Source organism: Capsaspora owczarzaki (genome assembly GCF_000151315.2).
Source record: "Capsaspora owczarzaki ATCC 30864 unplaced genomic scaffold supercont2.3, whole genome shotgun sequence".
Classification (NCBI taxonomy): Eukaryota; class Filasterea; order Ministeriida; family Capsasporidae; genus Capsaspora; species Capsaspora owczarzaki.
This window is the reverse complement of record NW_011887294.1, coordinates 1,448,473-1,473,380: the sequence shown is the minus strand read 5'-3', so window position 1 is coordinate 1,473,380 and position 24,908 is coordinate 1,448,473. Positions and strand designations below refer to the sequence as shown.

At 53.5% G+C, this 24,908-nt stretch overlaps 6 protein-coding genes and 1 non-coding gene across 7 annotated transcripts; 4 read left to right on the top strand and 3 right to left on the bottom strand.

Moving 5' to 3' along the window:
* The first annotated feature begins 94 nt into the window (after positions 1 to 94).
* On the top strand, positions 95 to 4,278 carry CAOG_02452 (hydroxysteroid dehydrogenase 4). The gene is made up of 7 exons (XM_004349152.2): positions 95 to 196; positions 961 to 1,106; positions 1,200 to 1,344; positions 1,445 to 1,834; positions 2,061 to 2,618; positions 2,732 to 3,972; positions 4,092 to 4,278. Exons 1-7 carry the CDS (start codon positions 142 to 144, stop codon positions 4,182 to 4,184), a joined length of 2,628 nt encoding a protein of 875 aa, XP_004349202.2. The 5' UTR covers positions 95 to 141; the 3' UTR covers positions 4,185 to 4,278.
* Positions 4,279 to 4,637: 359 nt separating this feature from the next.
* CAOG_09436 lies at positions 4,638 to 4,719 on the top strand. Its single transcript has one exon. It is a non-coding gene; the product is annotated as a tRNA-Ser (tRNA).
* Positions 4,720 to 5,406: 687 nt separating this feature from the next.
* Positions 5,407 to 8,207, bottom strand: CAOG_02451 (diphthamide biosynthesis protein). The gene is made up of 11 exons (XM_004349151.2): positions 7,881 to 8,207; positions 7,568 to 7,647; positions 7,384 to 7,453; positions 7,234 to 7,297; positions 7,022 to 7,143; positions 6,746 to 6,897; positions 6,500 to 6,618; positions 6,332 to 6,400; positions 6,090 to 6,246; positions 5,858 to 5,958; positions 5,407 to 5,770 (listed from the first exon to the last, which is right to left on the bottom strand). The coding sequence occupies exons 1-11, from the start codon at positions 8,182 to 8,184 to the stop codon at positions 5,461 to 5,463; spliced, it is 1,548 nt and encodes a 515-aa protein (XP_004349201.1). The 5' UTR covers positions 8,185 to 8,207; the 3' UTR covers positions 5,407 to 5,460.
* Positions 8,208 to 8,408: 201 nt separating this feature from the next.
* On the bottom strand, positions 8,409 to 13,215 carry CAOG_02450 (hypothetical protein; the record flags this gene model as incomplete). The annotated part of the gene is made up of 9 exons (XM_004349150.2): positions 8,409 to 8,428; positions 8,564 to 8,596; positions 8,699 to 8,786; positions 8,892 to 9,476; positions 9,589 to 9,736; positions 9,862 to 10,050; positions 10,157 to 10,322; positions 10,445 to 12,181; positions 12,273 to 13,215. 9 exons carry the CDS (start codon positions 13,213 to 13,215, stop codon positions 8,409 to 8,411), a joined length of 3,909 nt encoding a protein of 1,302 aa, XP_004349200.2.
* Positions 13,216 to 14,454: 1,239 nt separating this feature from the next.
* On the top strand, positions 14,455 to 15,792 carry CAOG_02449 (hypothetical protein; the record flags this gene model as incomplete). Its single annotated transcript, XM_004349149.1, has 1 exon — positions 14,455 to 15,792. The coding sequence occupies one exon, from the start codon at positions 14,455 to 14,457 to the stop codon at positions 15,790 to 15,792; it is 1,338 nt and encodes a 445-aa protein (XP_004349199.1).
* A 313-nt stretch (positions 15,793 to 16,105) lies between these two features.
* Positions 16,106 to 19,253, top strand: CAOG_02448 (histone acetyltransferase; the record flags this gene model as incomplete). The annotated part of the gene is made up of 5 exons (XM_004349148.2): positions 16,106 to 16,174; positions 16,404 to 16,959; positions 17,077 to 17,568; positions 17,693 to 19,053; positions 19,153 to 19,253. 5 exons carry the CDS (start codon positions 16,106 to 16,108, stop codon positions 19,201 to 19,203), a joined length of 2,529 nt encoding a protein of 842 aa, XP_004349198.1. The 3' UTR covers positions 19,204 to 19,253.
* CAOG_02447 (receptor tyrosine kinase) lies at positions 19,119 to 24,716 on the bottom strand. Its single transcript, XM_004349147.2, has 6 exons — positions 24,484 to 24,716; positions 20,939 to 23,867; positions 19,958 to 20,789; positions 19,754 to 19,817; positions 19,561 to 19,687; positions 19,119 to 19,474 (listed from the first exon to the last, which is right to left on the bottom strand). Exons 1-6 carry the CDS (start codon positions 24,596 to 24,598, stop codon positions 19,312 to 19,314), a joined length of 4,230 nt encoding a protein of 1,409 aa, XP_004349197.1. The 5' UTR covers positions 24,599 to 24,716; the 3' UTR covers positions 19,119 to 19,311.
* Positions 24,717 to 24,908: the final 192 nt, after the last annotated feature.

The following is a 24,908-nucleotide window of genomic DNA, read 5'->3' as shown; positions in this document are numbered from 1 at the left end:
ATCTTCTCCATTCAACCTGGCCCGTTTGTTTCCTTTGTGATTCTATTCATTGCAGTACTTTTGTGCTGTGATTGACTGTAGTATTGAATTCAAATCTCACTCTTTTTATTTTACCTATTTGTCTTCAATCACAAAAACACAATGTCGCAGGTTCGCTTTGATGGACGTGTCGCGCTGGTCACTGGCGCAGGCGGCGGTAAAGCGCTTCAATCCCACCTTCGCTCTTCCAACTCTTTTCCCCCCCCCTGTTCTTGCATTGATGCTGTTGATGGACTGAGTGTGTGTGTGTGTGTGTACTCTTGTGTGAGTGAGGTGTGCTTTGTGACCTTTGTGTGTGTGTGCATTTTGGTGACAAACGTCAACAACCGGCGGCTAATCTGAAATCAGCCGATTCCGTAAAATCCCGTGTTTTTTTGCTTTTTGTCTCTTCCATCAGCCTCGCTCTCTCTGTCTCTCTGTCTCAGTGCTCCTCCTTCAACTCACTCAACTCACTCACTCTCACTCTCTCTTCTTCTCTCCCTCTCTCCCTCTCACTCTCGCTGAGCTTTTGCTTTTGTCGACAAAACACGCGCTTTGGTCATTTTTCTCCTTTCTTTTTTTCTTTTTTTTTTTCCTTTTGTTGGCTTTCATTGCCCCCCCAACAAGTGCACATTCACTTGCGACATTGACATTCAGACTGGAGATGCACTCATGTCCATCGAAGTGGAAGAGAGAGAGAGAGAGAGGAGGTTGCCCGCAGTGAATCGTTGTTGAGCTGTGATGAGCTGTTCGTTTCTCTCTGTTTCCGACTTTGCAGTTCCGTTCCGATCCTGACTCAAGCAAGTCATCATTCAAGCTTTCCCCCCAACACATCACTCATCCACCCCCCAACTCGACATTTTACTATGCGCTTTTATATTGTATTGTATTGTATTTGATGGCCTGACGTTTGTTTTCGTGGTCGTTGCTTGAATGGGTTAGGCCTTGGTCGCGCGTACGCACTCTTGCTTGCAGAACGCGGAGCGGCTGTCGTGGTCAACGATCTGGGTGGCACGGCACGCGGCGAGGGCCAGAGCTCAAGCGCTGCCGACGCTGTCGTCGCAGAGATCAAAGCCAAAGGTGGCAAGGTAACACCCACAGCGAGCAGAGAGGGGCTTTGCGAAATCAGAAGGTTCAAAGTGCTCACTTTGGTGGATTGCTGCTACTACTCTTGAACACAGGCTGTTGCAAACTACAACTCGGTCGAGGACGGCGAGAAGGTCGTGCAAACTGCCATTGATGCGTTTGGTCGCCTGGACATTGTGATCAATAATGCCGGTATTCTGCGTGACAAGACCTTCACCCGCATCAGCGATCAAGATTGGGGTGCGCAGAGCTGCTACGATGATGCGTGTATATGTGTGGTGTGGGTGGTATTGCATTGCTTCCTCACATTCCTGCTTTTTTTTTTTTTTTTCACTCGCAGACCTCATCCATCGCGTGCACCTTCGTGGCTCGTTCATGGTCACCCGCGCTGCTTGGCCTCACCTGCGCAAGTCTGGCTTTGGCCGCATCATCATGACTGCCTCGGCTGCCGGCATCTATGGCAACTTTGGCCAGGCCAACTACTCTGCGGCCAAGCTTGGTCTGCTTGGTCTGAGCAACACGCTTGCCATTGAAGGCGCCAAGTACAACATTTACTGCAACACGATTGCTCCCGTCGCGGGCTCCCGCCTCACTGAGACTGTCTTCCCCGAGGAGCTCGTCAAAGCTCTCACCCCCGAGTTTGTTGCCCCCGTCGTTGCCTATCTCTGCCACGACTCTTGCGTCGACAACGGTGGCCTGTTTGAGCTTGGCGCCGGCTGGGTTTCTAAGCGTACGTAGTCGTTCAAAGTTTGTCGAAAAATGTCGATTGCAACGTCCTCACATTCACCCTTTCTTTTTTTTTTCTCTCTCTCTCTCTCTCTCTCTCTCTCTCTCTCTCTCTCTCTCTCTCTCTCTCTCTCTCTCTCTCTCTCTCTCTCTCTCTCTCTCTCTCTCTCTCTCTCTCTCTCTCTCTCTCTCTCTCTCTCTCTCTCTCTCTCTCTCTCTCTCTTGTACAGTGAGGTGGCAGCGCACTCGCGGTGCCGTCATCGAGGGCAGCATGACCATCGAGAACATCCGCGACAAGTGGGGCCAGATTACTGACTTTAACCAGTTTGACTACCCGACCAGCATCACCGAGTCGATGAACACAATCATGTCGCACCTTGAGAAGCGCAAGCTCGGCTCTGACGCTGCGAGCTCGTCGGGTGCCGTGGACGTCAACGCTGCCAAGGCCCACAAGTTCACGCAAGATACGTTTGCGTACACTGATCGCGACGTCATCCTGTACGCTCTTGGTATTGGTGCCGAACGCACCGACTCGGACCTCAAGTTCCTCTACGAGAGCGCGGACGGCTTTGCAGTCCTCCCCACGTTCGGCGTCATCCCCGCTCAGGCGGCGCTTGGCCAGGTTCTTGCAGGCATTCCCGGCTTTGAGTTCAACCTGACTCAGCTCCTCCACGGTGAGCAGTATCTTGAGGTCAAGGCCCCCATCCCGACCTCTGGCACGCTCATCTCCAATGCTCGTGTCTCGGAGATCCTGGACAAGGGCAAGGGAGCCCTTCTGTTGATTGATGGTGAGCGAGAGAGTTTCTTTGGTGGTTTTGGCTGCAAAGTATGTTTGGCGACATGCTAGCTCACCTGTTTGTTTTGTGTGTGCGTGTGTGTGTGTGACTTGCTCCAACTTCAGTCGACACGACCGATCAATCGGGTCAGCCCATTCTCTTCAACCAGTTCTCGCTCTTCATCCGCGGGCTCGGCGGCTTTGGCGGCGCCAAGACCTCTGCGGCGATCAAGGGCGACGCACAGGCTGCCGTGCCATCGCGCAAGCCGGACGCCATTGAGCGCGAGGCCACTTTGCCCAAGCAGGCTGCGCTCTACCGCCTGAGCGGAGACCTCAACCCCATCCACATCGACCCTCAGATGGCCGGCATGGCCGGATTTGAGGTGCCGATTCTGCACGGCCTCTGCTCCTTTGGCTACGCTGCGCGCCATGTTCTCAAGCACTTTGCCCAGAACGACCCCAAGTACTTTAAGAACATTCGTGTGCGTTTCGCCAAGCCCGTGTACCCGGGCGAGACCATCCAGACGGAGATGTGGCGCGAGGGCAACCGTGTGCTGTTCCAGTGCAAGGCTGTCGAGCGAAATGAGCTTGTTCTTTCCAACTCGTACATTGAGCTGTGCCCGAACGCATTTGCTCATCGTGGCGCCGCAAACGCCTGCCCTCGCAGCCTGTCCGCTGCCCCGACCGCTTCGGGTCTGCTCTCGGAGGTGCTCATGAACGAGCTTGCGCGCCGCATCCCCGAAAACCCCGACGTCGTCAAGAAGGTCAACTCGATCTTCCAGTTCAACATTACCAAGGACGGCAAGGAGGTCGCCCAGTGGACGGTCGATCTCAAGACGGGCGCTGGCTCCGTGTCGAAGGGTGCTGCAACTGCGCCCAACTGCACCGTGACGCTGTCCGACGACGACTTTGTTGCGCTCGGCTCGGGCAAGCTCCAGGCTCAGAAGGCCTTCATGAGTGGCAAGCTCAAGGTCAAGGGCAACATTATGCTCGCCACCAAGCTCGAGGGCATCTTCAAGCAGTACGCCAAGGAAGCCGCTGCTGCGATTGCCGCTGCCCAGTCTGGCGCTGCTCCTGCTGCTCCTGCTGCATCTGCTGGATCCTCGTCCGCCGGCTTGGTCTCCGACGCCCTCTTTGCCGAAATTGGTCGCCGTGTCGCCGCCACGCCCGCACTCGTCCAGCAAGTCAACGTTGTGTACCAGTTCAACATCACCAAGGGTGGCAAGGACGCTGCGCAATGGACGATCGACCTCAAGAACGGCGCCGGTTCCGTCACCAAGGCCGCCGCCGCCGCGCCCGGCTGCACCATTACCGTCTCCGACGAAGACTTTGCGGCCCTTGTTGCTGGCACGATCAATCCTCAAAAGGTGCGTATCTGGGGAGGCGGCGAGTTTTGATGATGGCTCATTGCCGGTTTGTTGGCTTTTTTTAATCAATTTGTCGCGGATTTTGCACTCACATGCGCTGCTTGTGTGCTATTGTGCAGGCATTCATGTCTGGAAAGCTCAAGGTCAAGGGCAACGTCACTCTTGCCACCAAGCTCGACAAGGTTCTCCAGGGTGCCAAGGCCAAGCTTTAGAACACCCTTTTTTGCTTATTCTTTGACATTTGTTCCGTGTTTGACTTTATCGCAATGCATGAAATTGTAAAAAAAAAAAACTTTACACATCCAAGTGCAAGTGCAGGGTCAGTGAAGAGAAGTGAAAGTTGTGTTGACAGAAAATCCCGCATCTGATGTGCCGTCACAGGCTCTCCGATTGCCCGCGTTCTTGTAGATTCACTCAATGAACAATGTTGTCCGCCATTCCAACGCAGTTGCACTGGTGCACGAACGTTGTTTCAGGCCGATCGGGGGCGCGATCTGGCGTGGCTTGCGCACCCTCGCGATCGTGGCAGTCTCTGTGATTTTATCGTGCTGACCGTAAAGGCAAGCTCTGGAGCGGTCGAGTCCCAAGTCAGCGGGTCGTGATCGTCCAACAGCAAAAGCACTCCCGTGATACTTGCTTCATGGTCTGGAATGCCCACGCAAGATGATGCGTACTCAAGTGGTTACGAGGTCAGCCTGCTAAGTTGATGCCCGCAAGGGCGCACGAGTTCGAGTCTCGTCGCAGTCGTTTCTTTTTTTGGTTTTTTTTACTTTTTTTTGCTGTTTTTTGCTTTTTTTTTTTTTGCTCGATTTTTGCTTCAACCCACCCTTCATCATCAAACCATGCAACACGCCTCGTTCGCTGTATACTGCAATCATGGTTTTTTGTTTGTTTTTTTTTTTTTGGGAGGGGTGCGCCATGGTGTGACGAAGAGAAAGAGAGCAAAGACGTTCGTTTTGCGAAACTGAAAATTTCCCGTCAAACACTGCTTTTTGCATCATCGCACAGCTAGAACATTCCCGAATAAATCTCTCTCCTTCATTTGTGATTAATCGTAAATATAATTCTGAACTTGTACATGTTACTTTGGGAGGATAGGGGAGGAACACAACGCGTAAAATGCAGTGGTTGCCGGAAGAGCGCCAGCTACGACAGCACAGCCGTTCTCGTGGCTCTGTTCCTTGACTAAAATAAAGCACAGTGATAAAGCACAGTGATAATTGTATCGCATATCTGCTTGTGTTGGTCGTTTTAGTGATGTTGATTCGTTCAACGAGTTGCCTGTTCAGCCAAAGCACCAGGTAACAGCCGACTTTAGCCCACCATGGAAAAATGTTTGTTGACAATCGAAAACCAGCTGAATACCCCTACTTTCGCCTTTCCAACACCATTGACCAACAACACACAACACTACCATGGACATAAAACACAAAATCAACGATCAAACACAGTGTATTCGAGGCACAATACACGATGTTTTCAAAACTTTCACTGTTTGGGCTCGCTCGGCGCGCTGGACGCAGCCGGAGTCGCCGCGCTGGTATTAGCAGTGTCCGCCTTAGTTGCAGCCGCAGCGGTGCTACGTGCAGCTCGAGGCTTGGGTTGATTGCCTGGCGCGGTATCGGGATGGTTGGGTGTCCAAGGACCGAGTGCATCGCGCGCATAGAAATCCATGGGATAGACCTCTTGCCATGCAACCTTTTGCAGAGCGACATTGGTTTCATACGGTGTCAACAATGGTCGGGAGAAGGCAGAGCCCCAATCGATGGATAGGCGTGGACAAGCGATTTGGACCCACCTGAATGCCAAAAGGTCAAGCAGATTGAGCACACAGCCATCCCTCACATCGAAGCACTGCAACAACGGGCCGAAAGGAGGCACTCACGCATCAATATCTTCAAACATGGCCAGTTTGCTTGGGAAAATTTCAGACAACAAAACCGTGGTGGTTTCGATTTTCGCCTCTTCTAATCGCTGCTGCAGGTTCTACAAACCAGAACAGAACCCGCAAAAAAGCAAAAACGACAGGAGGGCGGGGGGGGGGAGGCGCGACGGATCACGACCAGTCAGGTCAAACGAACAAGACCAAGCCACACAAAACACGGCGCCTAATTTACCTCCATGACTTTGGTATTGCCCTGACGCCCAAGGGTGCCGAGAATCAAACCAAATTTCTGCGCTTTGGTGGCAGACGCAATGGCTGCTTTCCGGGCCCGATGTGTGGCTTCAATGTCGTAGTACTCGCGCGAGAAAACTTTCGAGTATGGATCGTAACTTTTTTTTTCAGCGTGACAATCACCAATGAGCAAACAAAGGAACGATGCCATCCCAAACCAAAAGGAAGCAGCAGAGCACATACCGATAGGCTGGAACGGTGGGATTGGAGATCATGGCAGACTCAAGATGGAACCGACCATCGCCAATATACCTACAATACGTCAATAACAAGCTCAGGATACACAAAACCCCCCTTTGACAAGCTCGACAACATGCTTCGACAACATGATTCCAACAATAGTCAACTCACACTAGAGCGTCCTTATCGACAAGCTTGGGCGAAGTGCAGCCAAGAATTTCGCCTGGAGACAGCGGCTTTGCTTGGGGAATCTCAACCTTGAAATGGTCGGTCAACCCAGCTTGAGCAGCCTGAATACAGAGAACGTAAAGCGCATGAGACCATTGTTCCTCAAACCAAAAAGAAAAAAAAAACGAAAAAAAAAGAAGAAAACAACAACCCTGATTGGTTCCGGACCACGCAAAAACTCCCCCTTACCTGCAGGGCCGTCGCAAACTGAATGGTGCTGACGAACGCAAGACGAGATCCAGCTTCAAAGTTAAACTTGAGCGTCTCAATGAGATGTTGAGTGTCAATCTTGATGTCGACAAAGACGTAGAGCATTTTCAATTTTGTCGAGTCGATGGGCACTGTAAAATCAGGTGTCAAGGGATCAGAAACACAGATAATGAGCAACAGCAAACTCCCAAAGAGGATGACACGATCCGCTACGAAAGCAACAACGACACAAAGCGACAAACAGTCAAACCTTACCAAGACAGCTATGACCGTAATGAACCAGAAAGTCTGCTCCGAGCGCTGTAGCGGTATAATCATCAACACAGCATGCTCCGTACGTGACATCACCCATAATCAACGTCTCAACGTTGGCAAACCTGCAAGAAACAAGGGGGTTCAGCCACAAAGTTAGTTAGTTGCACAACGAACAACAAGTTTTCGCTGGTCGGCCATGGTCTCGTTCGTACTTTTCCAAAATGTCAGAAATCGCGCAAGCAAACATCAGCAAGCCTTCTGGGAACTGCAGAGCAACTGCACAACGGAAGCAGCTCGCAAAATTGAGAACAACAAAAGCACATCATCGCAAAACCAGCGTGTGAATCAAAGTACGAACAAACCTCGTTTGCACCCGGCTGTCTGAACACGCCACACTGTCTTGTGCAGCTCGAAATTGTAATTTGATGGCAACTGTTCAGGTCGTGTCGATCAAATCCAGAATCGGATACGCACATGTGCGTGTGTGAGATTGCTGGCGTTGGTTCCGTCTCACAAAACAGCACACGATCAACAAGCAGTCCTCACCATTCGAATTGCCGCATTGAGTGCCTCGTTGTTCAAAATCTCGTCTGGGACTTGGTTGGCAAAGCGCGCACCTCGAGCAGCTACAACGAGCACAAAGCAGTGCGAAAGTGAGCCAAACTCGGTTTCTCTCTCGCTTCTCTCGCTCTATCTCGCTCTCCCGCTAGGCTGATCCCAACAAGTGAGACTCGTTGATGCACATATGACTCATTCATTCCGTTCTCCAAACCCCATTGGCAACAAATGGGCGCCGAGCCGACGCGTTCTCGACCCTCACGCAGCCAACGCGTCCTCGTGTGTGATGAGAGAGACCAACCTGAAGCTCGTCCAGCAGCACCACTACCACTGCTACCACTACCACTACCACCAGCAGCAGCAGTAGCAGCAGCAGCAGCAGCAGCAGTAGCAGCAGCAGTGGTCGTGGTGGTGGCAGCACCGGCGACCGGAACAACGGCAAACTGCTCCGACGCTGCTGCTGGAGCCATGCTGCCCACATCGTCAATGCCAAAGTCAGCCGCCGCCGCAGGATCAGACACGGCAGCAGGACCAGGCGCGGATTTGCCAGACGCGGTGAACCGTTTGCGGTTTGGATCGGCGACCACGCGTTGAGGTTCCGTCATTTTTGCAAGAAAGTGAAGTGAAGCAGAATAGAGTGACCTGCGAACGTAACGAGTACTGTAGAACAAGTCGAATGGTTATGTGCATGTATTAAAAGATTAAAACCAAAAGATAAAGAAAATGTATAAATGAGAGGAGGGAAAAACGGAGGTCGAGGGATGGCTGGCTCACTTGCGTCGCACGCTCACTCGAGAAGTCAGCGTTTGCAGTCGACCCCGGACATCGCTCAGCGGAGCTCGAGCAACACTATGGAGAGGGGCACGATAAACAACAAGTCCCAATGAGATGGTGCGCTTGTTGCATTGCAATCACACAAAATCACCAATTCACAACGTTACCTTTGCATTTGTTTGATGTGCTCATCAAAGATTGAGTCTGCACCGTCAATCTGCGACAGCCGCTTCTCAAAGACACCTGAAATCACGAGAGACAAGCAGAGATATCCAAGAGGGAAAGAGGAAATACGTTTAGCATCGAAACGCTAAATGTCCAACAATACGACGAGAAGAACCGTACCGTCAGAAAGAGCCAACGCCGAAATTGTGTCCTCGCGCTCGGCAATAAACACGTCGAACATTTGCGACTCGAGGAAGCGGGTCAAGAACTGTTCAGCGCAACATTCAGCACAACATTCAGCGCAACATTCAGCACAACGATGAGGAACCGGCAAGAATAAAATCAATCCGCTTTTGAACCTGTTCCCACTCACAGGAACGTCGGTGCGGGGAGCAGTCGATAGAAAAGTGCGCTTATCAAAAATGAAGGTGTCGGCCTTCTTGCGCAGACATCGACGGTAGGAGCGCAGCACGTCAACGAAAAAGCGAAGGAAGGCACTGCCAATCATCTGATCGCGTTCCTGGGCATTTGAAGGTGACCCCTTGATGCCCGTTGAAAGAGCACTGACGAGATGCCGTTTCAAGAGCACCAGCTGGTTGGCCGGCAAGAGTTGGGTTTCATCGCCCACTTGGGCTAAAAACTTGCCAGAGTCCAGGTCGACAATCAACACTTCCGACTCCATGGGCATTGTTTGCAGCAGCGGCTTGCACGACGACAAAATGCCAATCACAAACGGCATGGGCGAGCAGACAAAGTCCAACAGTGCGTGCGGCAGCACAGGAATGTAGACGTTCTGCCAACTGAACGGATAGAGAAGAGCCGTCGCAGCATGCACGCAGGCCGAAAGCGTGGTCAAGCTGGATGCGCAGAATAGCACGCGACGCTCAAGAGTGAGGGCGGCAAACACTTGCAGCACACCCGTGATTCCAAGAGCGTCAAACAAGGGAGTGTAGTGGACCTAGCAACGTCAAAGTGCGGGTGGGTTAGTCGAATATGCCGCGCAGTAGAAACAAAGGCAAAACACGGTCTAACAGCAACGCAAATGCGCGTTTTTTTTTTGCTGTTCATACTTGCTCCAGCCTGGCCAAGTCACCCGGTGGACACAAGGTAAACTCTTCTTCGCCGTCACCAGTGACATTATCCGTCGTAATGACAAGCGCCTGTCCTGGCTGCGGAAACGCAGCAGTAGAGACGACGCGCAGGAATGCATCAACCGCACTAGAACGACGTGACAAATCAAACAATGAGTTTAGTTGTTCTCTCCTGCGACGCAAGCAACAAAAAGAAACAAACGCAACAAACAAGCGCAACAAACAAAATGCAAACCAAGCAAAACTACTCACTGGAGTGAAACACGTCGGCGCTCGTCCACTACATTCAAAATAGCCTCAAAGAGGGAGAAGCAGCCTATTGGCGAAATGAGACAGTAGACTTCAGCCAACCTCGGTCCGTTTCCAGGCGGCAACAGTCGCCGGCAATAGGCAAACCGCTTGTGCCCTTCGCCATCCGTCAGGACAAACGAAAAGGTCTCGCTAAAGTAGGGAATGCAAACCAGAAAGGCAAAAAAAAGAATGCTGAGCAAAGACGACCGAAAATCCCTCAAACAGACACCACTCGCACAACAATCTTGGTCTGTACCTCGCATATGAGGATCGATAATCCCACTCTTCAACGTCAGGGAAGCAGAATTGCGGAACCGCGCCAATTTGTGACCGAGTCAATTCGTCAAGGTCATCCGGAATATGGCGCGCAATCTTGGCTACCAAGCCGCAGCGATTGGACGAGGAAGAGTCTGATCCAGAAGCTGCCAACATCAAAAGATAAAACAAACAGAGACAGAGACATGCAACGCGCGTGAGTGATGAAAGAATCCTCGAAGCAGCAGACGGAAAAAGCAATCTCAAACAAATAACACCATATTGTTACCTGGCTGGAGCGCCACCACGACCGCAAAATCAAACAATTGGTCTCCAGCATACTGCTGCACACGCGAGCGCGGGGCGTGAAGCCCGTTTGTCGACGGCGGTGAAGATGGATGAGAGGATGGGTGGAAGGTTGCCTGAGCTGGTGGATTCGCCAAAGGTTGGTGTGCAGCCGACACTGGCTGAGGAAGATTGGAAGGAGCGGCAGTAGGGGCTGGAGGAAGAGGGTGCGAAGGAGGCGCAGTGCCTGGCACGGGCAACGGGCGCTTGGGTCTGGACGGCAACATGGCTGGTGGGGGACGACGAGGGGCTGGCTGCGGTTTTGCGACGGGGAGTTGGGAAGTGCGCAAATTCTGGGGCAGCGAAATGCCATGGGATGAATCCTGTGGTGGAGGCGCAGGCGGTCGATTCAGCGAGGCGCCGGGAGGCAAACTGCGGAAGGAAGCAGAGCGAGACGATGCCTGAGACTGCGAGTCAGCTTTCGCGCGCCGAAGAGCCGCTGCTTGTTGATCGAGCGAGAAGCCAGAAGTGGAAACCTTGGTGGGACTGGCCTCAGCCGAGTCGTCCGACACTGACAACAAGTCCTCCGCGGCCGCGGAGGCTGAGCGCTGCATTATCTTGGGTTTTGGAGGCAGTGCGGGTGGCACAACTGGCGCCGACTGCGGCACCACACTGAAAGATTTGGCCAGTGGTCGCGGGGGAGCTGAGGGATTGGTCGACGGAACGGCGAAGGCAACTTTGCGAGAGCTGGGAGAATCATGCCCTTTGAGATCCTCATCAAACACAGACTCTGCCGAGTTGGCCGAATTCATCACCCAAGCAGGCGGCGCGGGTGCAGATTCAGCGGTCATTGCGCGCTGCCGATAGCTACGCGGAGGTGGAGCTATGACAGTTTCAGAATCACCGTGTGAGGAACTTTCTTGCTTGTTATCGGAAGCGCTGAAAGTGCGCGTTCTTGGACGGTAAATGTTGTCCGTCTCGACTCGGGAGAGCCCCGAGCTCACAATAGCGTCGTTTGCCGCCGCAGCTGCAGGCTTGACCGAAGCGCCATTCGCGCTGGACGGCTCTGTCGAAAATGCAACATGAGGCCGCCGTGTGCTGGGGTCACCTCCTGAAATGAGACCCGGGAGCGGCTTGGATGGTGCGGCTCCTTTGGAGGCGACCGATGTTTGCACTGGCGCGGAAGGCACTCTTCGAGCTGGTGGATGAATTGCCTCGGCGTTGATTGCCGACGCAGACTGCGGAGATGAGATAGCTGTCTGCGTCGGAAGTTGCGCCTGTGGAGAACTCAGAGCGGCCGTGAATATCTGCGTGGCGGATGGCGCGTTGTTGGCCCAGCTTGGCGTTGTGACTGGCGATTCGGCAGGTGTTGTATTGCTGTAAGGAGTTCCGTTGACGGGTGTTCCATTGGCAGAAGTTCCGTTGACGGGAGTGCTGTTGCTAACTGGTGAGCTTGTCGAGGATGGTGTGGGAGTCGAGTCGATCGTTTTGGAGCGCGGTTTGAAGCTCGTATTGCCGCCAGAGATGAGCTGCTTGCGTGAGCCACCATGGCCCGCTGGATCGGCGTCATTGATGTGGTCTACAGCCGAGGTGAATCTGCGGCCAGTCGTGCGGGAAGGCGGCAGCGCTGGCAGAACCGTCGGCTGGCTCATAGGTTTGGCCGTCAGCCGGGCGGCGACGGAGGTTGTCTGCGATCGTGGCACACCAGAGATTGCTGCTGCAGGTGTGGTGGTTTTCACCCCTGCACCCCGATGTGCTGTCAGCAGTCGTGCTGCCTGGTGCTCCTCCCGACGTGAGTGTTGGCAACGTTCTTGTCGGAGCCACTGAAGCACGAACATTGGAGGATGCGGCCAGCTTGCTTCCAACACCCGCTGGTGCCGAGCTCGGTGCTTGAACCGGCGTTCCTGACCTTGGGATTGCCCCAGAGGCAGCAGCAGCAGCAGTAGCACCAGCAGCACCAGTTGTGGTAGCGCGTCGGTTTGGCTCAACCGCAGTGGTTCTTGAGGACGGGCTGAGCACTCCAGCTCCAGCGCCCGACGACGACGACGATGATGATGATGATGATGATGGTGGTAGTACCATCGTCGCGGCTGGCAATCCGGTGTTGTTGGATCGCTGGGTCGGAGCGGCTGTCGCTGTGATGTGACTCTGCCGAACGACGATTGATTCGTGATTTGAACTTGTCCTGGTTGCGGTTGAATTGGCACGACTCTGCGCAGGACCCGCGCCCGGAACCACAGAAGACGACGACGACGATGATGATGACGACGACGACGATACTGACGAATTCATGATGGCAGAGTTTGCGTTGGCACTGGAGGAGGAGGAAGCGAGCGTCGTTGGAATGGGAAGCGGCTTGCGGGGACTGTCGGTGGCTGCAGTCGGGCTTGCAACAGCGATGGCGCCGTCCGACAGCGACAACTGCGACAGACTAGCTGCGACGGATGCGGTGGAAGTGGAAGTGGACGTGGACGTGGACGTCGAGTCGGTTGTTTGCGGCAGCATCATCATTCGGCCGCGCGGAACTTGTGAAGCACGCGCCATACTATTCGCATTGCTACTGCTGATACTGCCATCACCGTGGCTAATACTACTGCTACCATTACTACTACTACCACTATTTCTACTAGTGCGACTACCAGTGCTGCTGCTGGTGGTGGAGGCGTGCGATGGGCCGCCAGAGACGAGTCGGCTGGGCATCGCAGCTGCAGCAGTCGCACCGCCGCGACCGCCTCCCCCGCCGCTGTTGCTGGCCTGCGGTCGTCGCCCCGACATTCACACAAGCACAGAAAACGAACAAAAAAGACCGAGCTTTTGTTTGTCTTGTGGATGGATGTGTGAAAGTTGGTCGAAAATTGCGTTTGTTGGAGAACAATCTGAATACCAGATTTGTTCAAACAGAAAGAGAACCAAGAAGAAAAAACAAAGAGTGGAAGGCGAAAAGCGCAGTGTGTGTGTGAGTGAGTGCGTGTGTAATGTGGAAGAGAGTGAGGAAGTGTCGATTACTCGCTTCAGTGGCTTGCTGGGAATTTGCGAAAACTGAGTGATCGTGCACAACTGTCTAGAGGCAAAAGGCTGACTTGGGGCCCCCTTTTCAAACCCAAAGTGTCAGCAAATTGGATCCAAATTGGATCCAAGTTCATTGTTGCACAAGGACAGCTCGGGAGGTCGGGTGAACGGCAAAACTCGCACGATGAACAACAAAACAGTCTTTTCGTTGTCAGTTTGGACTGTAACTCGCCCCCAGAAAGGAGATGAGCTTGGACTTGGGTACGGCTGCTCTCGCTTGTAATCATGACGAATGAGGAGCGCCACACAGACCGAAAATCGAAATGCGGGAGAGCGAGAGAGCGAGTGAGAGAATTCAAACACGAACGAGACCACGCGCGAGCACAACAAAGCCGATTGTTCCCGTTCATAACGCAGAGAATAGATGGCAATCCAAAGCGTATTAGTGACTGAACCACTGCGCATGATTGCAGCACCCATTTCGGGAAAAGTAAAAAGCGAGCAATCAAGCACAATCCAAGCGAGTCAGTGAGAAATGCGTGAGTGTGGGTGAACGAGCCAGAGTGTGAACGAATGAATGAACGAGTCAGACTGCAAGGGACTGGGCTGAGTGAGCTCGTGAGCAAAGACGAGAGCGAGAGAACGAAAGAGAGACGTAAGTAAGGAAAGTGATTCTGGTTGGTTCCTTGGCTCGTGTTTATGCACAAATCAAATAATCGAAAAATCCACTCTTTTTTTTTTTTTTTTTTTTTTCGGGCTGTGCTGTTTCTCCATTCCGCAGCCGAGCACACGACACGACCGTTTGCTCAGTTTCAAAGCCACTCAACGTCGTCTCTCGAGTCTGACAAGCACGACGCTTCTGACCACCAATCCTGGTAGATCACTGCAGCGAAGGGAGCAGCGGAGGTTTTATAAATTATCTCTTCCCTATAAATTGGTCCCCCCCAACAATCGCACGGCAGCCTCAAACTGCACAAGGCCAAACAACGGGGGACAAAGAGGAACATGAGTGTGGCACCACCAAAGTCAGCGCTGGCAGGGAAACGCCTGATGGTGCTGGTGAATCCGATCGGCGGAGCGCGGCAGGGGCGAGTCATTTGCAACACGCGCGTCCTACCGTTCCTGGTGGCTGCGGGCGTCGAGGTCGAGGTCGTTGAAACGCAGTACCGTGGCCACGCGCTCGAGCTGGCACGAGAGACAGACTGGACCAGGTACGACGCTGGGCTGCTGTGCATTGGTGGCGACGGGCTCATCCATGAGGTTATCAACGGGATTGTGCAGCAGTACGATGACGACCAAGCGACAAATTCGCATGGCCCCAATCAACAACACACACCACAGACCGACAACGCCGCTCAGCAGCCGTCCAACGCAAGTCCACTGACAATTCCGATCGGCGTTATTCCTGCTGGCTCTGGCAATGGGCTTTGTGCAAGTCTCGGAATCACCACTCCAGAGCAAGTGGTGGATGCAATGCTTGCCGGGTTTACCGCACCGCTCGATTTGTTCAGGACATCGTTGCAAATCCCTCCCCACCACCACCACCACCCTCACCACCACTCGTCGAATGATACGGACGAAGAGTACTCCACGAGCAACACGGCTGCTAAACCGTTCTGCCCGAGCCCGCTGGACGAAACCGCGCATGATGATTTGTCCACTTTGGGCAACGTCGGATTCTTGAGCGTCGCTTGGGGATTTTTGGCCGAGTTCGACCATCTTGGCGAAGGCAAGCTGCGCTGGATGGGCCCGCTGCGGCGGACACTGCTCCCGCTGTACTTGCTTGGCATGAAACGAATCCAACACGGTCGAATCGTGTTTGAAGGGGTGGTTTCGCCCGACCCTTGCGCCATTCCAGAGCAGCCCGACTACCTCAAGACACCTGCCGACCGTCTCAAAGTGCACCAGAGTACGCTCAACCAAGACAACCAGAGTCAAGACCCCGGCTATGTGCAAAGCGGCGTTCTGACGGCTCGCTACTCGAACAATGGAACCCGTGTTGAGCTAGAAGGCCCGTTTGTCAACGTGATGGTGTGCAACACGCCATGCATTGCTGACGAGGCTCTGGCGGCCCCGTTTTCTCGCTGCCACAATGGTCTGCTCGATGCCGTGGTCTTTGAGGACGAAAACCGCTTTCAAATTGCAATGGCCTTGGATGGCATGACCAATGGGTCGGTGGTGATGCACCGCCACATGCGGTACTACCAATGCCGCTCGTTCACCATTCTCCCATCCACTCCAGGGTACATGGCGATTGACGGCGAAGTGATTCCCGCGCAGCCCATCACCGTTTCTGTCTGGCCGCGCGCCGTTCGCGTGTACTCTCCCAAGCATATTCCATAGTTTGCCCCACCCCCCACCCACCTCAATGTATTCCATTTTCCACAGCTGATGATTGTTGTTTGCAGAGTGTAGAAACAAGGTGTTTGCTCCATGAAGGTCTGCGAATGCACGGTTTCGGCTTTTTTTTTTGCTTTTGCTTTTTGGCGCCAAAAAGCTGCAGCAATACACGACCATACTCGAAACCAGCGCTTTCGGATGTTCTTCCACCCACAGTATCTATCACTATTGTTTTTCAGTCGTTTTTTCCCCACCTCACACATCTCACTTACTTTGCTCGTTTGGCTTCATTGGCCAAACGCAACAGACGCAACAGATGGCGAGCGCCAGAGCAGCAGCGTCCGTTGGGGCGGATTCCGCTGGCGAGACGCCGTCGATTGCTCAGGTCAGAGCTGATCCTGGGTGTTATGCTTGTCACCTCTCTGCCAGATCCGTGGTCGTGTGTGGCTGTGGTGGTGGTGGTGCTGGTTGAGGGCAGTGCAGCAGCCCAATGCAGCTCCAGCCAAAACTCTCACACTTCCATCGCTCGTGCTTCACTGCTGGACTCCCCGTTGATCGTCATTCATTGATGCTCAGCTGTCTCACTCTCGTCCTTGGTTGTTGCAATATTGCAGGGCGTCAAGAACTTTCTCTACGTTCTGGTCCATCGGATTGAGAATGGCCAGATTACAATTCCACCACAACCACCCGTTGGTGCTGATGCGACAAGCAGTGGATCTAGTGCTACTACTACTGCTACTACTGCTACTACTGCTGCTGCGACTGGTGCCTCAGCCATGGCAAGAGGTCCGATCGCAGACGCATCGGTCGACAGCAAACAAGAGCTTGTTCGCCGATTTGTGGCCGCGCAGCAGCTCTTTCTGCAGTTGGTCAACTCACTGAATCCCGAACATCCAACTGCAAAGCAAGACGCATTGATAGAGATGAATGCTGGACGAGCGGGAACCCCCGCCGAGTTTCACAGATACTGCGAGCGAGTGCGCGTGTTCCGCGCTGCTCAGAAAGCTTCAGCAGCTCAACGTGAAATGCAACCGGCGACAGACCCTGGGCCTCCACCCGAGCTGATCTCGAAGCCGTGTGACGTGTTTGGCATTGCTTATTTGCGGTTTATTTTTCCAACAATCGCCAAACAAGTGCAAAGCACGCTCGTTCACAAACCTGCCCTCATTCGTACGTTCACGCCAGCACTGCAGCTTTGAAACGCTGACTTGATTGTGCTGCAGCTCTGAAACGCTGACCTGATGGTGCTCGGAACAAACTGACACCTTCCTCCACCTTGCTTGTTAGGCTATTTCCCGATTTTTATTGCCCAGCTTCAAGCCGAACTGACCAACAAGCAGTCTATTTGTTGGCATGCTAGATTCCCCGAACATCTCCAAGCGTTGAAACTGCAGCAATCGAGTCAGCCCCGCTCTCTTCAAGCCACAGAGTCAAAGGCATTGGGGGTGAAAGGCTTTTCGACTCCGTCACTTCTTCAGCCCATGGTGCCAGCAGCTCATCCACAAGCAAGCCATGCAGATTCGACCGATCCAACTGCGCCAATAGGCACAAAGCACCGTAAACGCGCAGCCGAAACACCGGTTGACGGTTCTCCAAAACGAGAGCGACTGGCCTCGCGAGACTTCGAACCGACACTTTTGCCTCCAGCCACCCCGCAATTTACGACAGATGCCAGTCAAATGCTGGGCCCTGTGGCTGTTGCCTCAACATCGAGTGGCGGAGCTGCCAGTGCACCGGCGTTTTCCCGCGACCAACGAGCGCGTCAAGAAGAAAATGACGGTAAGCCGATCGAAAGACGCTTCGCGTCCCAAAACTCACTGCAAATCTGTCGGTGATTGTGCAATCTGATCTTTGCCTTTTCCCGCATTGTTTGGTTTCTTTGGTACCATTGCTCGAATGGCAGGCATCATCTCGTTTCACCTCGTCTCAAACTCTAGCGCGCTCTCAAGTCAGCATGCGTTGTGGCTGACTGGCGTGAAGAACGTGTTTGCACGGCAGCTAAAGGAAATGCCCAAAGAGTACATCACCCGGTTGGTCTTTGATCGGAAGCATTGCAATCTGCTCCTCATCAAGGCGAACAAGGTGGCAGGCGGGATATGCTACCGCCCGTTTGAGCTTCAAGGCTTTGCCGAAGTCGTTTTCTGCGCAGTAGCCTCGAACGAGCAGGTGAAGGGCTATGGAATGCACATGATGAACCACCTGAAGGACTTGCTGCTACGGCAGCGGAAGGAATTACAAAATCAAGTCGCTCGAGTTCTTCAGCGCGACCCTTCAGGCTCGTCTGAGCAACCGTCTACCACCAATCAACGCAAACCGTCTAGGACAAAGCTGCTGCTGAATGCGTTTTCTGGGACTGCCACACGTATTCGGACACCTTCTTCCAGCTCATCGCGATCGTTCAACAGCAGCACAACTGCCACAACTCAAGCTGAACCGCAAGCCTTGCCATCAACCGCCGGCACGACTCCCATGGCCGTCGCTCCCAACCACAACATTGGCATTCGTTTTTTGCTGACGTATGCAGACACGTTCGCAGTGGGGTACTTTGAGAAGCAGGGGTTTTCTCGCTCCATCACCATCGACCGTTCAAAGTATGTCGGTTACATCAAAGACTACCAAGGGGCGCACCTGATGGAATGCAGGCTTTACCCTGCTGTGTCCTACCTCGACTGCAGTGGGATGGTTGAACGTCAACGCCAACGCCTACTTTCGATTGTGCAAGCAGCCACATGCTCGGAAGTGGTTCATCCAGGGCTGAAATTTGTTGCTTCGGGCGCGTTTGCCCCAGTTACCGAGTCAGAGATCACCTTGTCACCCGGAAAGGCCAAACGCGAGCGCCGCTACCATCCAGGCGTCGGCCATGTGGCAATGCTGACAGAAACGCGCCAGGTCGGGTCTGCTACAGCTGCTGCGGCTTCTCCTCTTGCCGTTCCTGCTATTGTGCGCGCAGGCTTTCGACCATCAGATGCGCTTGCAGCTTCCGCAGCAGCGTCCCATGTCAAAAATCTTCTTCACAATCTGCAGCTGGCTTTGCGGGATATCAAAACGCACCACACTGCCGAGCCCTTTCTCAATCCGGTGGACCCTCGCGAAGCACCCAACTACTTTAGCATTATCAGCAAACCGATGGATCTCAGCACCATGGAGAAAAGACTTTCCGAGCGTTTCTCCCACTACAAGACCAAGCAATCATTCGTGGACGACATCAAGTTGATAGCAAGTAACTGTCGCAAGTACAATCAGGCCGATTCAGCGATTGTTAAGGTATAGAAACAACGCAACTAGCGATTTTGACTACCGGTTTTTGACTGAAAAGTTGATGATGTTCACCCGTCACATTCTGTTCATCGTGCCGCCATACAGTACGCAAACGATCTGGAAAAATTCGCAATAGCGCGCGTTTCCGAGTTTTAAATCAAGATGGCATTGTCGGTAACAAGGCCAATAAAGCACAATCAAACAAAAAAAAAACCGCAAATGCTAGAAAACAACCAAACAAAACAAACAAACAAAACAGAAGTCTTAGTTGTCGGATGCTTTAACCTCTTTTGCGGAAGACGCCATTGCACCGAGATCTCTGACGGGGTCTTCAGCACCGACCATTGCACGAAGACTTGAAGACAGAGATTCGAAAGATGCACGTGCGGCTGGCTCCCAACACCAGCATGTCTGGACAAGCTCCCAACTAAAAATCACCAACGAATACAATTGAGAACAAATGTCATCAAAGGATGCATCCCCCTTGTCCACCTGCAAAGCGCACTGACGTACATTTCTGAAGGGCATGTTTCGGGCCGAGTCAAGCGATTTCCCGCCTCGACGTAAGCGGGAACATCCTTGCCTGGCATATTTCCGTACGGGCTGCTGCCACTTGTAGCAACCTCCCAGCACACAACACCTGTAGCACAAGTCAGTCGTCACGTTTTTGCAAACACAGCATGGAGCATATCGCCCGTGCACCTACCAAACGACCAAACATCGCTCGCGGTGGAGAATTTACGGTACATCAGGGATTCTGGCGCCATCCACTACCAGAAATGAAACGTCCCAGATGCAAGCAAACAATTAACGACAACAACAAAAAAATCTCCCCCGCACCACCAGCATTGAGACATTGGCCGCAACAAGCCACAGACTTCAAACAGCGGGTTTGAACTCCCCTTCTCACCTTAACCGGCAGCTTGCTCTTGTTCTGGACCCTGTAGTAGTCCTTCTCTTCGGAAAGAGAGCGAGACAGGCCAAAGTCTGCAATTTTGACAACAAGGTCTCCAGCGACCAAGCAATTTCGGGCTGCCAGATCACGGTGAACGAATCGAATTCGAGCAAGATAGGCCATGCCAGAGGCGACCTGAGCACAGATGTGCGCAATCTCCGTGGAGGTTGGCAGTACGGGCGGATCGAGCATAGCGCAGCGTTGCAAGAGTCCTCGCAGGTCGCCATACGGCAAAAGCTCCAAGACCAGCAAATGGGGGTGCACATCCGTAAATGAAGCGAGGACGCGCACCACGCTAATGTGATTGAATTGCTTCATCATGTCACCCTCAGCGTCAAAGTCGGCTATTTGCTTGTCGGAGGCTCCCTGTTTCACGCTCTTCACGGCCACCGTAATCCTGTCGTTGGGGGACTTGCCGCTAGCGTTTTGCAAGCCCAGCCACCAAGCGGGAGCAGACGCTTGCACAACGCGGCCAAACTCGCCTTGGCCAAGAACCGAGCCAAACTCCATGTCGGCGCGATTCATGCTGCTGGTGGAGGTCGTGTAGGGAGATTCGTGCGCAACGGCATAAACTTGCTGCACAGCTGCAGCGTAGGCATAGTGACTTTCGGCCGACTTTGCGGATTTTGCGCCCGATTTTCCATGGCCTTCGTTAAAGTAGACGCCCGGAGCAGCATAGTCGGAGAAGGTTTGTTGGGAGTTTGGCACCATGTTCACGGCAGCATAGAGCGGATCAGAGCCAATGTAGGTGTAGGTCAAGTCATTTCGGTTCATCTCCATTGTCGAACTAACCAAATTGTTCCGCATATACCCCAACAGCAGGGAATCGAAAAAGAGGTGTGAGGTCAGAGACGCGCAAAAGTAAAAGCACCCCCCTCCCATTTTGTTTTTTGGTTCTCAAAGCATAGTCGAATGGGTTGATTAGCAGCAACACACCTTTCGTCGTCAACGGACCCCTTCTTGCCTTTGCGTCGAGCGAGATTCGGCGAAGACTTGTTGCGACGACGACGAACAAGGAAGATGATGAGCAGAACGAGCAACAACACTCCAAGTACACTACCCACAACAGCGGCAATGGCTCCGGTTGCGGGGCCGGACGCTGAGTCATTGGCTGGCGCCGTGACGGCGGCAGTGACAGGATCGGAGGTGAATGTTTGACCTTGAGCGGCCGAGAAGCATACCACCGTCACCTGGTAAGTGCGCCCTTTGACCAGCGTCACGTCGGGCGAATACTCGGTTTCCGTCGCATCCAGAAGCACAAGCGGGTGATTGTCAAAAGTCACGCCGTACCCCGTGACTTGGCCGTTTGAATCTCGATCGGACGGTACGCTCCACGAAATTTTCACTGTCTTGCCGCTCGGGAAGAAGATATGCAAAGGGGCTGAGAAGCGCGCTGGTGCGGGGAGTGTTTGGTATGTGATTACGAGCGCTTCTCCAACAGGCGTTGATGAAACAGCCGTGTGCGCGATGGCCGTGAAGGTGTAGGGCCGATTTGGCAACAGCGCGGTTGCCCAAGTGCGAATAATGTACGAGGAAGGACCGGAAGTGGTTGGGATGAGCTCAAAGGTTGCTGGAGACACGGGATCGAGGAAATGGTTGTCGCTCACACTAATTGTGTATGACGTGACAGCGTGAGACGGGGATGTGGCGATGGGAAGAGTCAGTGCAAGTCCCGTTGAAGTAACTTCGCTCACAACGAAAGCGGAGCCAACGGCAAATCGGGGAAACGTCGGAGAAGTGATCGTGAGCGACTGGCTCTTGACATAACCAACTGAGTTGTAGCATGTAACCTGGGCAATCCATTGGACCGACTCGAGAAGGTTTAGCAGAATGCAAGGTCCAGCTGTCAGGTTGGAGAAGGACACTGTCATCGATGGGAAGATCGAGGAGAAACTGACGGCATAGCTGATTGAAGCTGGGTTGTCGTTCAGAAACTCGGGCGGCGTCCATGCCAATGCAATACCAAGGCCTGGGGCGATGGAAATCGAAATGTTTGCGTTGCCCCAAGCGGCGATCGCCGAGCTGGCGCGCACAAAGTACGACGGGAGGGGTGACGACGTCTGCTGTGGGTTTGCCGAATCGCCGATCGCAATCACAGTAAAGTTGTACAGCCCGTACGGCACAATTGTTCCTGAGGGCGTTACAGCTACTTGATTCGACGGTTGCACAGTTGCGGTCTGAGCCGCAGGGGCCGGTTGGACGTCAATCCGTTGATAGATGACCAAGTACGTGAGCAAGTCAGGGTCACACTGAGGGTACTGAGGAGGACTTGACCATGTGACTGCGATGGATCCGAGCGTTGACGACGAAGAGAGTGAAATGCCAGACCCCCAGATGGGACTTCCTGGCATTGTCCGCGCCACAAGTGTGGCTGGAGCCGAGCAGGTGAACGAGGAGCCCGCGCCAGAACAGGCGGCCAGACTGAATGTGTACTCCGCGCCTGCCGACAGGTTTTGCGCAGTCCAGATAGACACTCCCGAGGAGACTTGGAAAAATTCGCTGGTGCCAACCATGATGGGATTGGGCTCTGTCACCAAGTACGACACGCGATGAAAGGGACTGGAGTTGGCATTCCACTTGAATGTCACGGAAGTTCGGGTGACTTGATCTACGAGAAGACTTGTCGGGATTGGCGGTGGCGAAGGTGGGGTCGTGAAGGGCACGTCGACTGTGGCATTCAAGCCAGCCGAATCGGTGACAACCAGGGAGAATACGTAATTTGTGGCAAAGCTCAAGCCCACCAGGTCCCTCGAACGCACGGTCGCGGGCAATGATTGCACTGTTGGGTTGGTGATGCTTTGGCTCGTTACGGGCAACGAGCCCAGAATCAGCGCGTTCGCCCAGTCCACACGCACGGTGACACACTGAGAGGCACCGCCACAGTTAGCACTGGATGGCGTAGACAGCACGGCAACGAGGGAGGGATTGAATGCTGGGGGCGCGGGTTTCGTGGAGAAGGACCGTGTGACAGAGGTCGACAAGCCCGCCCCGTTGACGACGGTCAATACCAGGCTGTATGAGGTGTATGGCAGCAGGTCGGTCACATTGAACGACGTCGGAATGGTGACGTTGTAAAGTGGGCGAGTGAATGTGCCGTCTGGATTGGAGACATTCAAAAAGAACTGGGCGGGAGGAGGACCGTTCAAGTACTTGAGGACGTTTGTCCATTTCGCCGTGAGCCATGTGAGGCCTTGGTCGTCAGACTTGAATCTGGTCGTGTCCAAGTCGGGGGTTTGTGGAGGGGTCTTGAAACCCTGATTTTGAACTCCAGTTTGGTTTCCGGTGCCACCATTGTTGGAAAAGCGACAAGCCAGCGTGTAATCCGTGTACGGGGCCCAATTCACCCCGGTTACTGTGAGCGTGGGGCTATTATTGGAAGTTGCGTCCACGACAATAACGCCGCCATTCAGAACGGTGCAACGGCTCACGAGGGGCGCGGGTCCGTTCAGCACAACCGTTGGCCACTGCGCAGACATGACGCCCGACTGGAAGGAAATGGTGCCAGGCGCCACAGCTGGAGCATCGGCAAAGGTGCTCCTCAGGGCGGTGCTTTGCTCCGCTTGGTCTCCATTAACCGTACGTGCGGTGACAGTCCAGGTATAGGCGGTGAAGGGTGCAAGCTCACTGACAATCACAGACAAACCATTGATGCTTCCACCAGGTAGAGCTGAGCGACGTCCGATTTCGCCTTCGCCGCCGCCTCCGCTAGTAGTCCACAGACCCGCACCTGAGAGGAAGTACGAGAGGCTCCCGGACGACGAGAAGGAGCCAATCCAGCTCACATTCACGGAATACGGCGTCAGCGGCACAGCGACTGGCGGTGAACTCAGGTTGACAGCGACCGAACCGCCACCAGGACCAGGCGCTTTTTTTTGTCAATGCGCAGATGCCACGACAGGTGCCACCCCCACCCCCAAAACCAAAAAAACAAAGACAACAACAAGGTTAGAAGTGCACCCAACAACAAAAAGATGAACGCAATCTCACTCCCAGCTGGTTGATCTTTTGGGTTTGCTCCCTTTTCCGAGCAAGCAAGCCGCTTCAGTGTTGATGTTTTTGAAGGGGGGGGGTGCTCGATACCGCTCAACTACAACGCAAATCACCAGTTGCTCGATGCGCGCGACCACCGACAAGAAATAGCATTGCCAAGCACAAAAATAAAGATCAAAAGAAAAAAAAAAAAAAAAAACAAACAAAAAAAAAAAAAACGTACGATCAATGGAAAATAATCCCCCTCTCTCTTTCTGTCGCTCTCCCTCTCTCGCTTTGGATGGACTGGGATGGACACTTTCTCTCTCATGCTCTATTGCTGAGTTATTGCGGTTTGGGTGGCGCGGGCAGAGTGCAACTCAACGTGGCCGCTGGTTGTTTCGGCGACCAATCGTATCGTTGAGCAGCAGCGCCCGCGAACGCAACGGGGCCCGGCAGGGGACAGGTTAGAGGCGGATGGTGATGAGACAAGCACAGAAGGAGGTGGGTACCTGCATGGGCGCTGCTGAAGACGCAGCTGAGGACGGCGAAGCACAGAAGCGCGAAAACCGCTGCACCGCAGCGACTACCGCTCGCAATGCAAATAGCGGCACCACTTGCTCGCATGTCGCCTCTGCTGCTGCTGCTGCTGCTGCTACTGCTGCTGGAGGAAGAAGGTGGAAAAAAGAAAACGACTTGTTGCTCCGGTTGAATGCGGGGCAAAAGATGAGGGAAACAATCGAAAAAATAAAATAAAATAAAAAAAAGAAAAATGGAAAAGCCAAGTTTAGAACACAAAACTGCCCAACACAAGCTGCTATTTTCGCTCGAAGAAAGAAACCCACTACTACAGCAGCAGAACGAACGTGCACGAGAACGAGATGGTCGGAGGAAACGGGGAGCGGCCAAAAAATACTGCATCTATTGGCCTTTCGAG